The following is a 15,121-nucleotide window of genomic DNA, read 5'->3' on the forward strand; positions in this document are numbered from 1 at the left end:
TAGACAAAATTTAAAATTTGGTGTTATGAGTTAGGAGTTAGAAATGTTAACAGCATTAATATTATCTCCAAAGTTTGACATATTTATACCAGTCGTCGCGCCTTGTTTATCCCCTCCATATGAATTAAAATTACCTTTCCAAATATTTCAAATAACTCAAGTCAGCTTGATTATGTTTAAGCCGTCTCCACCACTTGCGCCTACTTTACATGTAAAGTCATTATACTACATTTTCAAAAACAGTTGCGTGCATTTACGACACGTGGTCACCTGATTTTTGATTTGAGCGAATAAAGTGGGCGGTCAAAATATCTTCGACAGACTACAGACTGAGAAGAACAGAATAAATTCGAGAAGCGCAGCCATAACACTTCGAATGCTACACGATCGTCTCTGACCTCTCAGACAAAAGACGCAAAGTTGACATTTCTCATTCTTTATCGTCTGCATGTAGTTTTCGTTCAGTTTTGGTCATAATTTTCAGCGTGTAGATAATCAGTGGTTAAAAATTGCTCTTCGTAGAGGACCATATTGCGTTTTACGTATTTACGTTATCTCATTTTTGTGTTACAATTATCTTTGATCAAAAGTTTTCGCTGTTATCAATTTTGCCGTAGGTGCATATATAAACTTTATGCATAATTTTGGAAAGCTTTGCCAAATAGACAGTTAATGGTGCGTTAAACCAGATTAGCAAATAATGCTTTCAATTTGATTAAAAAAGACTAAAGTTGTTACTGAAGTATTACCAATATACTAACAATAATTGACAAAAATATTCTTTTATTCAGAATTGTATTCAGAACGCAGCTGACAAGCTTCGAGCCAATTTTGAGCCACTTGTTATTCGGGGGTGTTTTGTGACTTAAAATTAATTAAAATTTACAATCTGAGGTCCTTTCAAAATGGGTAATATTGAGTTTGAACCAATGGAGGTGGCCTGCGCGATCCTCGGTGGTCTCCTGGTAGGACTGGGCTCCATTTTGAATCTGTTCTTTTTCGGACATCTCACCGGGTCAGCTGGATACCTCTCCACATCCCTCATGTTTCGTATAAATTCTGGACTGGTCTGGAAGTTGACCTTCATCTGTGGTCTCATTTCGTCCATTATTATACCATACATTATTTTTGATGGCCGAAAAGCAGAAGTCCAGGACGAAGACTTCGAGGTAATTTTTCCTATCACCGAAAACGTTCTGCAAATCTTTGCTTCTGCAGCCCACCACTCCTGTCCTCTAGCATGTAGAAAAAGGACATGAAAGGAAGCTTGATGGAAAAAGCACTGACATTCAAATGATCAAGTTGATGCTCAGTTGTATGCTTTTGAGGTTTTCAAACGTTCAATTATTTCAAACTTTATGGGGGCAGACTATATATTTATAGTCAGTCCCATAAAGTTGCAACGCTTTCGAAAATTGCAAAGGTCAAATTTCAATTATAAACCGCTCAGATATCAGCCTTTCGTTGTTCATTTGCACTTCGGGAGTTTTTCGAACGTTCGCGTGCGTTGCAACTTTATGAGGCTGACTATATTCCAATAAAGTTGCAATGCTATAGAAATTTTCAAAAGTCAAAGTTCAAGTTTCAAACATGCAGATATCACCATATCGTTGTTTATTTGCATGTTCGCTTACGTTGCTCATTTTTATAGAACTAATATAGCAGACAAACAATGATTTCTGAACTTTAAGAACCGCCAATAAACATGACAGCACTGGGACTCAGAAATTTAGACAGTAATATCTGCATTGGGTGTATACTGAACTGGAGTTTTCTGAATGAATCCAGCAAGAACGGACAAATGAACAACAGTGAAAGTGAAACTTGATATATCCTATCTACGAAACTAAAAAAATGGTGCAAAAAATGTTTGCAGTAAATTACTGTAGTAAATGGTTACATCAAAGATGCAGGAATTTAGCAGCAGCTTCAAACGTTTTCAACACGCGTTTTCGACATCTGAACAGTTAGCAAAACAAATTCCATTATCTCGCTGACATTTTTTTAAATGCGTATTTAGTCTGAAAAAAAACGGTATTTATGGAAACGTTGTCAAAATTGTAGTTTCTTTTCAACCTCAACCTCTAGAAAACATGATCAATGTTTGAACAAAGAACACCTAAGATCACCAAACGCAGATACAAGGTAACAAATGTATATTTTCAAATGCATAACTGTCAAAACCTACAATACAACTTCATTTCTGGCCTATTTGTTCTCAAAACTAGCAGAGATAAGAAATCTCAAAAAACAAAGAGTAATTAATTGTCATTAATTAATATTAATTAAACGAGGCCCTTATCATCTTCTCAGCAGGCTATTACAGCGCTCATATTACTTTTAGTTTTTACAATTCAAAGAAGTTAAATTATACCGGGCGCTCTCCTTTTTAAGTGCACTGTCCCTTTTCTGTTCACATATTTTCATTTTAATTTTGGCGACACGTGTGTTTACTGAAACTATCAAGGAACGAAAACAACAACAAACACGGGCGAATCTCAAAAATCACTTATACCTTTTGAAAACGAATGTTATCACAGTTGTTCAAATTGAAAACGAATGTTGTCAGTGTAAATATATGTAAAACACTATAAAAATCATTTTTGTTATTAGAGGGCGTTGCAAAATTGTTATTAATGAGACCGAGTAACCGGACAACAAAATTAATTCAGAAAACCTGCGCCAGTAGAGTTATCGTCAAACTCTCATGAACACAATTATTACCAATTGGATAAGGAACGAATCATTTGATTAGGTTCGAATAGATGATTTCAGTAGAAAACAACTTCAGCAGGTTGAAGAAATTATGTGGTACCACACAGAAAGATCTACAAAATTATTATATTTCAAGGAGCCATAGGTATAAAATAATTACATCCGAACACAAACAACTGTAAACATTGAAGAGTTTTGTGTATGTATCAAGGGAAAGCTATTGGGAACTGTCATTTTTCAGACTGAGCTAAAAGGAAAACAAATACAACAACAAATAGAGGAAATATGCGAACAATCACCACCATTTTATAAGACCGAATAGTGATAAAATCATTAAAACTAAGAGCAGTAGTATAATAAGCTGACTAGAACCTCAACGGAGGGGGGGGGGAAATATGTATTAAGATATGGAATACAGAAAAAGCCCCCTAGGGGGGACACCTAGGGAGGCATTGACTGGAAATTGCATTAAATGTCCCCCTAAGTGTCCCCCCAGGGGGATATTTTCTGCATTCCCTATCTTAATACACAATGCTTGACCCCCGTTGAGGTTTTCGTCAGCCTTCTTATTTTTTAAAAATTGGTGGTTTGTTTTCTCGGTTAGGTAAGTTCTGATGAACTGTGGAACATTTCTGTGAATTATAAAAAGGTGCTGGAATTAAGTTTTTGAAAATCGAAATTTTTCCCAATAGGGGGATAATAACTTGTAAAACTTTCTGAAATGGGGCTCAAAAACCTTTTTGTCATTTTTTTGTCTCGATTAAATGTGAAGAGGTGTGAATCAAGTTTTGTGATTGATGAAAGACGAAAACTTTTTTCGAAAGCCAAATTTTTTTATAGGTTGACAATAACTTGTAAAATCTTTTGAAAAATGGGGTTTAAAAAATTGTTGTCAATTTTTGTGTCTAATGGATGCAAAAAGAAATGAAACAAGTTTGTGAGTTATGAAACTATTCGGAACCAATTTTTGAAAATCAAATTTTTGGCTTCATAGGAGAGTCGGATAAGTAGCGGAAATGAAAAAAAAAGTAGTATTTATCTTCTAGAATGACAACTTGAACCTGTTTTTTCAAAATTTGGGCTGAGCAATTGTTTGCTGTGACCTCATTCATTGCATGTACAAAAATTACAATGGAGATTGGGATTGATATCTCGTAGTGAAACAAAAACAATAAACTTTACAATGTTTATATTCTAACTTTACAATTTTATTTTTCTATTTTCCTATTTTCCACTCATTAGAATTTTACTTTATTATGCTGAAAAAACAAAAAAGCAGTTTTATACAAGTTGATCCTCAATTAGGTATCTTGATACATTAATATTAGTATCGAGAACTCCTTGAGAACCAGAAAAATGGCAAGCTTTAATCAATCTTACTGCATAAGAGATCTATTTTTATACGTTTTTACCATAATTCAAATTTCAATACACGTAACATCTATTACATATCTTTCTACCTTGCTACCTCAATTCAACTGTTAAAACATGAAAGTTCTATGACCTATCTTTATACGTTACAATCAAAATTCAAATCTTATTACTTGAAAGATCTATCACCTATCTTTATACGTTGCGGTCATAATTCAAATTTTAATACATGTAAGAATTATCACCTATCTTTGAACGTTGCTTCCATAACCAAATCTTAATAAATTTAAGATCTATAAATCTTGAAACATGTGGGTTAACAGCCCGGGCAGCTCCGTGCAGCTATCTACTACTAAGAGCTGCCTACTGGAAATATTAACTAAGTTTGTTAATATGTTACTAAAAACAATGGAATTTTTCGTTTATGAGCTTAATATTGATGACATTGAATCCGTTTCTTTTTGCACTTTTAAATAAATCCCCGCAAAAGGAAATATTGTAGCAGGTAAAAAACGCAAAATGAAACAAACAAACACTTAAATTGGTGGGAAACAAAAGTTTCTGCGTCAATAACGTCAGATAAAAAGGTAACTCAACCAAAAAAGCTTCAAATTGATGCATGAGCGGTTTGACGGGATACTTTTACGAGACAAAAAACATGTTTAAACTTATTTTTTAAATGATATCTTAAATTTTATTTTTCTATTTTTTCAATGAAAATGTCTAACAATTAGAATCAAAATGAAAAACACCGTTCATTTAAAACACTACAAAAACAATTGAGTTCAAAAATCAATGAAAATGTATAAGAGCTGTGATTAAAGCGACTAAGGTACAAGTCAACAAAAAAATCATCAAATAGTCTAAATAAAAAAAATAACACAATTAATATGGCAGATAAAAAAATCATTTGCAAGTTGCAGTCTTTGCAGCTAAAAACCTACTATTTCTAAGAAAGTCAATAAGCTAAAGAGTCTTGGTGATAAAACTACAAAATAGTTAAGAAAATTGGGCTTATTTCAAAAAATTCCTGAAATATAACCAAAAAAAAATGTGAAAACCATTGAAACCATGAGTTATTAATTGACATCTCTTATTGGTTAACTTAGGACTATTTAGAACTTCAATAAACACTAGAAAAATTTCGGAGAAAACTATTCAAAACATTTTTGCCTCCACTTCTCAGAAAAGTGAATCTACCTAATCGTCGGGGGTTATACTTGCAGAATTTGACAGTTTTTATTTCTTTCGTTTTTGCCAAAAAAAACATAATTTGTGCCCGAAAAAGTTTTAATGCATTTCCTGAAACAATGAATTCAGGACAGCCTGGTAAATCTATAGTATAAAACGCTGCAAAATTTTTTCGCTGACTTTGTGAAAGATCTATTGTGAAAAATTCGGTTCTAAGTAGTGTACGAGTGTTGTCATTGTCTCACATTTTATAGGGGATGGAATTGTTTAGTTAGTTTTAACAGGAGAACCGGTGAAAAAAATTCGAATGATGGCAACTTGCATTAGTAGCACCTGTTAATGGGTAGTTGGCGCAATAGTAATAGTATTAGCTGACGGAAAATTGAAGTACAAGAGAGACAGACCTATGATTTGTCTGGTTAACTAAGTTTTACAGACAATACTGACTATGTAAATGTCTAAAGGCAATTTTTGTTCTTCAAAACACTAAAGATGTGTGAAACGAATTGATTGAACGACACCAATATGAAATATTTGAAAAACGTGAGGTGCAACACACCACTGTGGGAGAATGCTTGATATTCATTAAACTTGGTTTCTGTGTTGTCTTGACAGTATTATTTATACATACATTTCCTTTGTCATCTCTCTCGTGCATCTATAACTGAAGATTCGTTTCATTAGCCTGCAAACCACACACTTTGATCCAGTCATTTTACTAAAACTGTTCAACTTTTTCCACAATGAGACCGAAACGAACCAAAACATAATTTTTAAATTATTGATCAATGCGAATGAAGAAGACAAATTGCAAAGTAGCGTATATTGACAGGTATGTCAGCAAAAAATACCCAATGAGAATGTACCCAATGGGACAAAGGCCAAAATGTATTCAAAAAGTTTTATCGTTATGTTGAAACAACCAAAACGATTATTTAGCAGAAATTTTACTTTGTGCATTTGGCCAAGTCTCACTGGCTATAGCTATGCCTAAGCGACCCATGGGACTTGATCTGAAACTGTGACATCCAAACATGAGATTAAATTGTCCGCCGAGAAAAATTACGAGGAAATATGCTTGTAATACCGAGTGCTAATTTGTAATCGGATTAATGAATGAACAGATCAAAGTTAATAAATTGGGTATTTTTCGGAAGTGATTGTGTTGAATGTCATGTAACCATCGATGAGATGGCTCTTGATAAAACTCGGTTTCGAAATTGGATCATGAGTTATTAATTGATTAAGAAATTCTTGCAGTTGGTTCTACTTCTTTTCATTCCGATTTGTTTAATCCCCTGTTATTCAAACCCGTATATAATGACACCTCAGTTATTTAACCCCGCAAATTATTCACCGTGATCTCGGATATACGCAAAATTTTTTCAAATCTTATTCGGCGTCCAAAAGAATAATTAGCAAAGGTAAATCGCGGAGGACTTAATTAACACAAAACTACTGTCCTTCAAGAGTACGGCATTGAACAGCTTGCATTTGATTGAAGGCGACAATTAATGACAAAATGGTTTTTTTAGCGCAGTGCATTTAATAAAAAACACTTAACATTTCTGAGTTCTTTGATGTTCCTTTTTGATTTGAATAAAAAAATCAAAAACTGTCAAATTATAGACGACGGAAGAAATGTTACCTTTCAAATATAATGATGTGAGCTAAGTCATGAAACCTACTTGAAGGCCGGCTTTCTAATAGAAGCCTTATGATTGCACTCGCAATTTAAGCAAACAATTTGGCGATCCTGTGTTAATGCGGAAACGCGTCACTTTTAGCTCTTCGAGCAGTCCCAAGCAGTGGTAAAATTTATTACTCTTTCAACATAAGGTCATGGCCTTCCACAGCCATTTTTTTTTGTTTTTGGAATTCTATCGTAAACCAAAATTCGGTAGTTATCATACTGATTTCAAACTGCAATGAAACAAGAAATGTTCTAGAGTTCTATGCTCTTTTCAATTGCTTTCAATTGCGCCATTGTGGACTAGATGAGATAACTAATTCACTAATTGTTATAACTTTGCTTTTAACTATTGAGTCGTGAGTTTTTTTTCCTGATAATTATGTGCCATTAATTTACAGATTAAAATGGAGTTGAAATGACTGAGTTATCAAAAGTATATTTACACCTCATTCATTTCATCACGATTTTAAACTCTATTAGTTAGACTAACTAGAATTGATTGTGACATAATTATCCTCAATTATAGGAAGCTTAAAGTCAGGGTGAAACAATACAGGGGTGAAATTATTGAGGGTTTAAATGATATCGGAGTTAAAAAACCGTAGTTAAAATCAAGGGGTGAAAAGAATAGGGTTGAAAAAACAGGAGACCTTAGAAATCAATTTTAGGCTAATTGAAGCTGCTGCCAACGTTGTTCACAAAAGTCGGAAACTTTACATTTTGTGGCGTGATGTTTTAGCTATACGACTCTGACTCGGATGCTCCTAATGCGCTGCGACTACTCTTGGGGGGACTTCTGGTGGGGTTCGGAACCCGACTGGGTGGAGGGTGCACTAGTGGGCATGGGCTGTCTGGATTGGGAAGATTGTCTAAGCGATCACTGGTTGCGGTTGGATGTTTCTCTGGATTGGCTCTCGCAACTGCAAATATACTGAGACATACTGGTAAAATCAATACTCTTGTTAAAAATTTGCCCATAAATGTAGCCAATACAGTGCTATGAGGGATTATGAGAGAAGCTGCATCCTATGGCGAAAATAATGAAGGAAAACTGAAACTTGATAAGAAGAACATTTAACAGGTTATCCGTACTTTTTTCGAAGTGCATCTGGAAAAAGAAACAGTACCAGGATTTGATAAACAGTTTGATCAAATTGCAATATCGTTTTTTTTCGGTGCATTTCCTGGCTCGGTCATTTTTTTGAGCCAGGAAACGTCAAGATATGGGATCCAGTTACTTAATCTGTGTGCAAAATTGGTGTCTTCATCAGCCTAGGTGAATAAAATAAATAAAGCTTTCGCTAATGTATTTCATGTTTAGATGATAAAAGGGCAATTATTGTTATGAAATCAATTGAATTGCGGATATGCCATTTCAAACTATAGTAGGGATGTGGGTAAAGATATCAATCAATTTCCATTCTTGGCCCGGGGGTATAAGGTTAATGCGAAAATTATGGATAAATAATCAATAAATTTAACCAGTCAATTAAGTGCTCATATATCTGATGATAAGGAACATCAAGACCCTTTGTCTTTTAGCAAATGATCAAATTTAAACAAAGATAAAATAGAGAAAAATTTACAGATTTGCATAGATAAGAGGCGATGAAACTCATAGAATTAATGTTAATGCCTGGGCCAGAACTTCTCAGAGCAGCTTGCATAACTCTAATCTGATAATGTTCCTCATATGCAAAATGAAAGGAAAATCCGGTAGATTTTGAGATTTGTACAAACAAGAGTTAATTAACAGCCCTTTTGGTAACTATAAACAATATCCTTAAAAAGCCAATTCGTTCATAGCAAGGGTCCTGTGCAATCTAATAAGACTGACCCGTAATGAATTGAAATGAAACTTTGAACAACTAATCAACAGTGTATACCTGCAATCAATTAGTGCAGGTTTTGAAAGTTTGTGACTGGTATACGACACTATTTTGACTGGGAAAATATATGAACACACGAATGGTCTGCCCATGAACACAAATCTTTTCAAGAAGCACAAAAATCACGTAAAATTGAAAATTTATTCGTGGTTATTGCGGGGGGGGGCATTAATCTATAGCGGGCGCTGTTTCTTCAGAGAATGGGAATTTGACCTCGTGCTTTTGTTGCCCTTATAATTCCTAGCTTTTATGTCTATTACTATATCAAACTAGGCTCAAAATGAGGATTCGTTTGTGTGGGTCCATTTACAGCTATTTTCAAGTCGTAATTAATTGAATCCTTTTGCGAGTTCAACTGCTGCAGAGTGACTCCATAAAGTGAATAAATTAGCAAAAAAGACCACGAGTTTCATAACCAAGTAATATGTCATTTCATATGAAAAAAATTATCATTTCATAAATCAAATAATTTGATATTGGCAAATGTTAGACAGTTTTTCTATTTCGACTAATATTTCAGGATTTCTTGAGCTGGATTTCCTCGAAGACGCTATGGAAAAGTTGGAGCGCAGTGTCTCACAAAGGACAGCTGGAATAATGCTCCTTGTCGTCGCCATCGTCATGATTGTCGTATGGGTCGTCAACTTCGTCAAACGAGGTCGCAAATACATCACCTCCGACCTTAAACACTTTGTGATCGAATACCTTCTGGGTGGTATTTTCGGCGTGGGTCTTACGATTGCAGGCATAACCCGACCGAGCAAAGTCGAAAACTTTATGGTTTTTGACAAAAACTGGGATTTCAATCTTCTGATTTTCCTGATAACAGCTGTGGCCTTCAACTTCGTGATGTTCCAGATCATTTTGAAAAGACGAAAGGACAGACCTTTGATGGGGGAGTCATACCAGGTTCCCACGGACGAGTCCCTGGATTGGAGACTGATTTCAGGGTCGATTACGTTTGGAATTGGATGGGGATTCTGCTTTTTGAGTCCAGGACCGGCTATTATAGCCTGCGTGTTCTCGGGTGCTGGATCGTTCTGTTTCGTATTCATTGTAATCGGAATGTATGTATACGAACTTTTCAATCTCATCCTGACGAGAAATGATAAGAAGTCAGTCAAAGAATCGGATATATGAGAGAAAACATTCATCAGTCCTTTATTGTAAATGAATGAACTGTAAAATAGCCAAAAATATTATCAAGAACTTTACGAAAATTTAAACCGCAACCGAAGCATGTGAAAACGAAGAAACAGATTTGCATATAATAAGAACAATTCTTTATTGCTATTCAGGATGCAAAAACTGAAAAATTGATGAATATATAAACATCATTAAGATTTAAGCAACAGAAATTCACAATTGTTTTATACATTTTTCAACCTCTAATTTAAAAACATAAACAAAATTATGAAGAAGTGCTAGGTTTCAAACTTTGACTTTACGATTTCGACAATGATGTTAATCAGAATCAAAAGTGCCATCAGCAACAAAAACCCATTTTTTTCATTCATTTTTCGAAAAAAAGGTGAGGTTTATATGCTAGCCCACTTTTTCTTTTCATTACAGAAGTTTTTGACTTAAATAGGGTTTCCTAGATAATATAAGGGAATTCGCTTTTAAGTTGTATGACACTAGAATTCAACTACAAACAGTTTTATTTCAAATTGCAATTTTTCAAGAAAAAATTAGGAACATATTTTCTTATCTAAACTTTAACTTTTTCCTCACCTTTTTTTGCTGGCACATACATTGGCGCTCTTTCGGCTATTTTCGCAAAAATTTTCTCTTTTTCTAAAGATTGTTGCTGAAAATTTATCGGTTGTCGCAGACTGTTTGATGGCTTATCCCTTTTTCAGATTGAAGAAAAAAAATTGAACCAAGTCGATATCATTTTCGTTACTTGCTCATGTGCTTTGAGACAAACGGCTTGCAATAATTGCACAAAAACTTTGTTGCATCGATTTTCATAGCACATAGGTGAAGTTATTTGAGCACCGACAAAGATTTGTTTTGAATCAGTCGTCTACTCTCAAAATCTTTAGATTTTCGTTAAAAAACAGAAAGTTCTCAAGAAGTTTTTTTTGTAACTTTTAATGTCAATAAGGCCTTTTTATGAAAATAAAAGTAAGGAAAAGTCTTAATATCTTTATCAACCGAAAATAATCAGGGAGTCTTCTCATCAATATATTTTTTTCGTTTTTTTGGGGAAATTTGAAGCAAAAAAATTCCGTCCAATAAAATGATAGGTAAATTATATGGTTTGGTACTTCACCAATCTTAAAAAAACACAGAACGCTTCTCGCCCGCAGTGCTATTCTTTCCTGACTGAGTGCTTTATGGGAATGTTTTCTGAATGTTTACTACGCAAGCGATTGAAATGTGTTGTATGACTAGCACAAGATTATTTTTTTGCTTTCAGTTTTAATAAACTCTAAAAATATTTAAAACCAAATAACAAAAACGTAGTTGTCTTTTAGTCGCGGTGAAATTTGCTTGAGTGAATATTAGTTTGATTAAAAGAGTTCATAACCCATTATTGATCTTCCAGCAAATTTTCCGCTTAAGTCTGCCAAATACAGGTCATGCGGCAGCATTCTTTTTTTAGGCCATAATTTTCAAACTTGGTGAAATTGTCGATTAATCACCTATCATGCACTGGCCACAGCAACAAAAAAGTTTTTTAAAGAAAACAATCAATTTTGCACTTCGCGAACAGTTGCTCAATTTAACTTATTCTCCATTAACTGTCTTACTAATCAAGTAAAGTAGACAAGTAATTAATAAGCGATTCGCTAAGCGGATTCATTTAGAAATTGTGTAAAGCGCACTCGCTGCGCAAGTTAGGATATAAAACATAATCGTCACTCGCGACTCAAGATTAAGTACGCAATCTCATTTGCGTACGACATGGCGCAGTCAGCAACTCAGAAGCGGACCCCACTCGGCGTTGAGCCATTTTGGGATAAACCTAGTGCAGACCCTCCGTTGAACTGGAATGGGAAAAGTGGCAGATGCAGGCCAAGTTAGCTCTTCTTGCGAAGAAAAATATTACACTAGACACTTTGTTGGAACCAAAACCCGAAACAGTACCACTACCACTTGAACCTATCTATGAGGATACGATAACAGGATCATCGGCACAATCGGAGAGGGAAAGATTGGCGAGGAACGCTCAATCAAAAATGAACTGGGAGAATCGGTGTCAGAGACAACTGGAGATAGGAGTAATGTGTGGAGATAAACCGTGGGCACAGGCTGATCGAAAGACTGTGTCAATGCTATATCTCAGTTTGAGCACCGAAGGTTGTCCCTGGCTTACCAAAATACTCCTAAATTGGCTTCAATAATTCATTCTCACTTGTCAATCAAAAATCAGTCTCAAATTCCTACCTTATTTAGTAATCCAAACTCAAATACTTAAAAAAACTCACGTGCTCAATTAACAAACAACAAACAAGTGCTTTTTACCCAAACTCAACCTGAAATTCAGTTGTCTTCCTCTTTGTCAATCAATTTAATTGAAAAAACTCAATTCTCATCAACAATGAGTCAACAAGCTTCATCTCTAAAGGGAAATTCCATCTCATCCCGCACAACAAGAGCTTCGCCCCGCGTATCATTTACGGATAATGCAACAACAAGCACGCCACGCAGATCATCATCCCATTCTAATCTAAGCACCCCACTCACGGATAGCCCTCAAGTGGTGTCTTTTGAGAAATTGGTGGGCAAGGTGTTCAACAAAGGGCTAATTGCATCCCTAACAAGCAAGGATGCAGTTCTGAAGGAGGTTCGGGATTGCATAATCAGGGGAGATGAAGAACGATTAAAGGCCCTCAACCCGTATCTCTATAGCTATTGGCGGGACTTTCATGTGACCGGCGGATGTTTTTGTATGGACGAGAAGGTAGCCATACCGAACGCGCTCAAAGATGCACTCATTGAAGATTTGCATGCGAGTCACCCAGGTAGCTGGGGAATGATATGTATTGCTCAGCACTGCTGGTGGCCATACATGAATCGTGATTTGCTCGTCAAAGCAATAGAGTGCAAATCTTGCACTGCTATTGGTAAAAATTTAAAATCTGTTATTCCCGCAAAACAATTTAAAGCTCATAAACCATGTATAGTTCCGAACCAAGAAATACAAATAGATTTTGCAGGACCTATAAATAACGAAAAAGAACATGAAATATACATTTTAACATGTATTGATAGTTTTTCAAAATATCCTTCTGCAGAATTAGTTGATAATGCAAATGCATCGAATGTAATAAAATTTTTAGATAATTATATACAAATTCATGGCGTTCCTCGTTCCTTAAGGATAGACCAAGCCCGTTGTCTTATAGGTAACCAAGTAAAAAATTTTTGTATGAAAAATAATATCACATTAATAACAGCTCCGGCGAATGACCATCGTGCAATAGGACGAGTTGAAAGACTTATTGGTACTATTAAACAACGCTTAGCATGTATAAAAGAAGCAAATAAAGAATTAAATTCGTTCACCATTAAAGCAGCATTAAAATCAATTATATACCAGCTTCGCATATGTAAACATAAAACAACTAAGCTTTCGCCATTCGAATCTCACTTTGGGCGCAAAGCCAATACACCGCTTAGTAATACAAGTACTCAACCAATGTCATCTGATCTAAGTTATGAAAAAATTTTGAATCAATATTTAGATGAAGAAACAGTAACTCCTAATGAATTGTTGCCGGAGGCCCACTGGGGTAACAGCCGTAGCGACGATGAAATCGAGCGCAACATGTGCAAAGCAACAAAGGAAGCTAACACACGTGAACGTCTAGCAACAGACAATGAATCCCGTTTCCTTCGCACCACAAAAGCGCATCGTCCACTACCTCTGAAAGAACACGCCGTACAGTTGAACATTGCTCGGAAGAAACATCTCCATAAAAGATCCAAGAAAAATCTTGATGGTTTTTATGAGGTGTTGGCTCCAGGATCTGTGGTACAAAAGACCAATCAAAATACTTCTGTCATTCGCGAACCGGGGAAAATGGAAGTAACAGTTCGCAATAGTGATATTGCCAAACTTGGTACTCGGGAAGAACGGAAAACGAAATTAACAGAATATATTAACCGTCGAGGACCCCGCACGCATGAGAAGACAACTGAGGCTAAGGTACTTAGCCACATAAAAGAGTCCACGCGCATACAAAAGGGAGATCGAAAGATGAAGCATCGCAAGCGAGAAACTGGAAGCGGCGTCTCATCAAATAAATCAAACATTGCTCGCGCAATGCGGGTACGTATGCCCAAAATTCCGGAAAATTTCGCTACCCAAGTATTACTCGAAATTCCTGAGGCTGCTCCCGAACAGCACATCATAACTGGAGAAGTATTAATCGCACCCCCTCCTACAAATAACCAACCAGAATTAATCTTGTCATCTACATCGGCTCCAGCGATAGCATTACAACAAATACCGATAAGAGCAACAAAATGGACTAGAAAAAGTCCTAAATACTATGGATACGATAAAGAAGACTCGTCTGGTGAATCTACTAATTCGTGTCCTCCGAACTTTGCTCCACCCCCGCAGGAAACGAAGCGTAGGAGATATTGAATCGATACAACCTTCAGTTGTACAAACAATTGTAGACACAGCATCGCGAGTTGAACCCATAGAAAATGACTTCCCATCGCCTATCATAGGACAGGTATCACCAACAGATCCTCGTATACGACCAGCGGATCACAGTACATCAAATGAGCTCATAATTGATGAAGAAGACTTGTGAAAACTTTGAATAATTAAAACTTGATACATTATTATTTTTGACTAGCTATGATAACCAGTACATATATTGTTGATACTATTTAACCGGTGAATAAGTTTTATTATAATTCATATTGTTATTAAAGTTTTAATTTACTTAATTTTATTTTCAATGAAGCGGGAGAAATGTCACACATCATGAATTAATTCAGTGCAGTAAATTTATTAAACGATGTACTTAATTTAATTTAGTGTAATTATTCCTGAAGGGCATGTGTATAAGTCAATATTATTTCACATGCTAGTCTGTTATTCCCATCTCCCGTAGCGGGAAATTATTGTTCATATTTGTTGTGACTTCTGTAATACCAGTTGCCTTAATACTCACTCTTTTAGTATTGCTTTCGCGAACAGTTGCTCAATTTAACTTATCCATTAACTGTCTTACTAATCAAGTAAAGTAGACAAGTAATTACCAAGCGATTCGCTAAGCGGATTCATTTA

General features: G+C 35.5%; 1 protein-coding gene across 1 annotated transcript; it reads left to right on the forward strand.

Moving 5' to 3' along the window:
• Nucleotides 1–399: 399 nt before the first annotated feature.
• On the forward strand, nt 400–10,239 carry LOC142341824 (uncharacterized). Its single transcript, XM_075393068.1, has 3 exons — nt 400–1,169; nt 7,710–7,914; nt 9,380–10,239. The coding sequence occupies exons 1-3, from the start codon at nt 906–908 to the stop codon at nt 9,997–9,999; spliced, it is 1,089 nt and encodes a 362-aa protein (XP_075249183.1). The 5' UTR covers nt 400–905; the 3' UTR covers nt 10,000–10,239.
• Nucleotides 10,240–15,121: the final 4,882 nt, after the last annotated feature.

This window comes from Convolutriloba macropyga, chromosome 6 (assembly GCF_964194025.1).
Source record: "Convolutriloba macropyga chromosome 6, txConMacr16.3, whole genome shotgun sequence".
NCBI classification, from domain to species: domain Eukaryota; kingdom Metazoa; phylum Xenacoelomorpha; order Acoela; family Convolutidae; genus Convolutriloba; species Convolutriloba macropyga.

Bases quoted from the DNA above. Each gene is read 5' to 3' on its own strand.
- LOC142341824 (XM_075393068.1), top strand. From the start codon at position 906: ATGGGTAATATTGAGTTTGAACCAATGGAGGTGGCCTGCGCGATCCTC. The intron at 1,170-7,709 runs GTAATTTTTCCT...GTGATGTTTTAG, and splicing joins TCCAGGACGAAGACTTCGAG to CTATACGACTCTGACTCGGA. The intron at 7,915-9,379 runs GTAAAATCAATA...CTAATATTTCAG, and splicing joins AAATATACTGAGACATACTG to GATTTCTTGAGCTGGATTTC.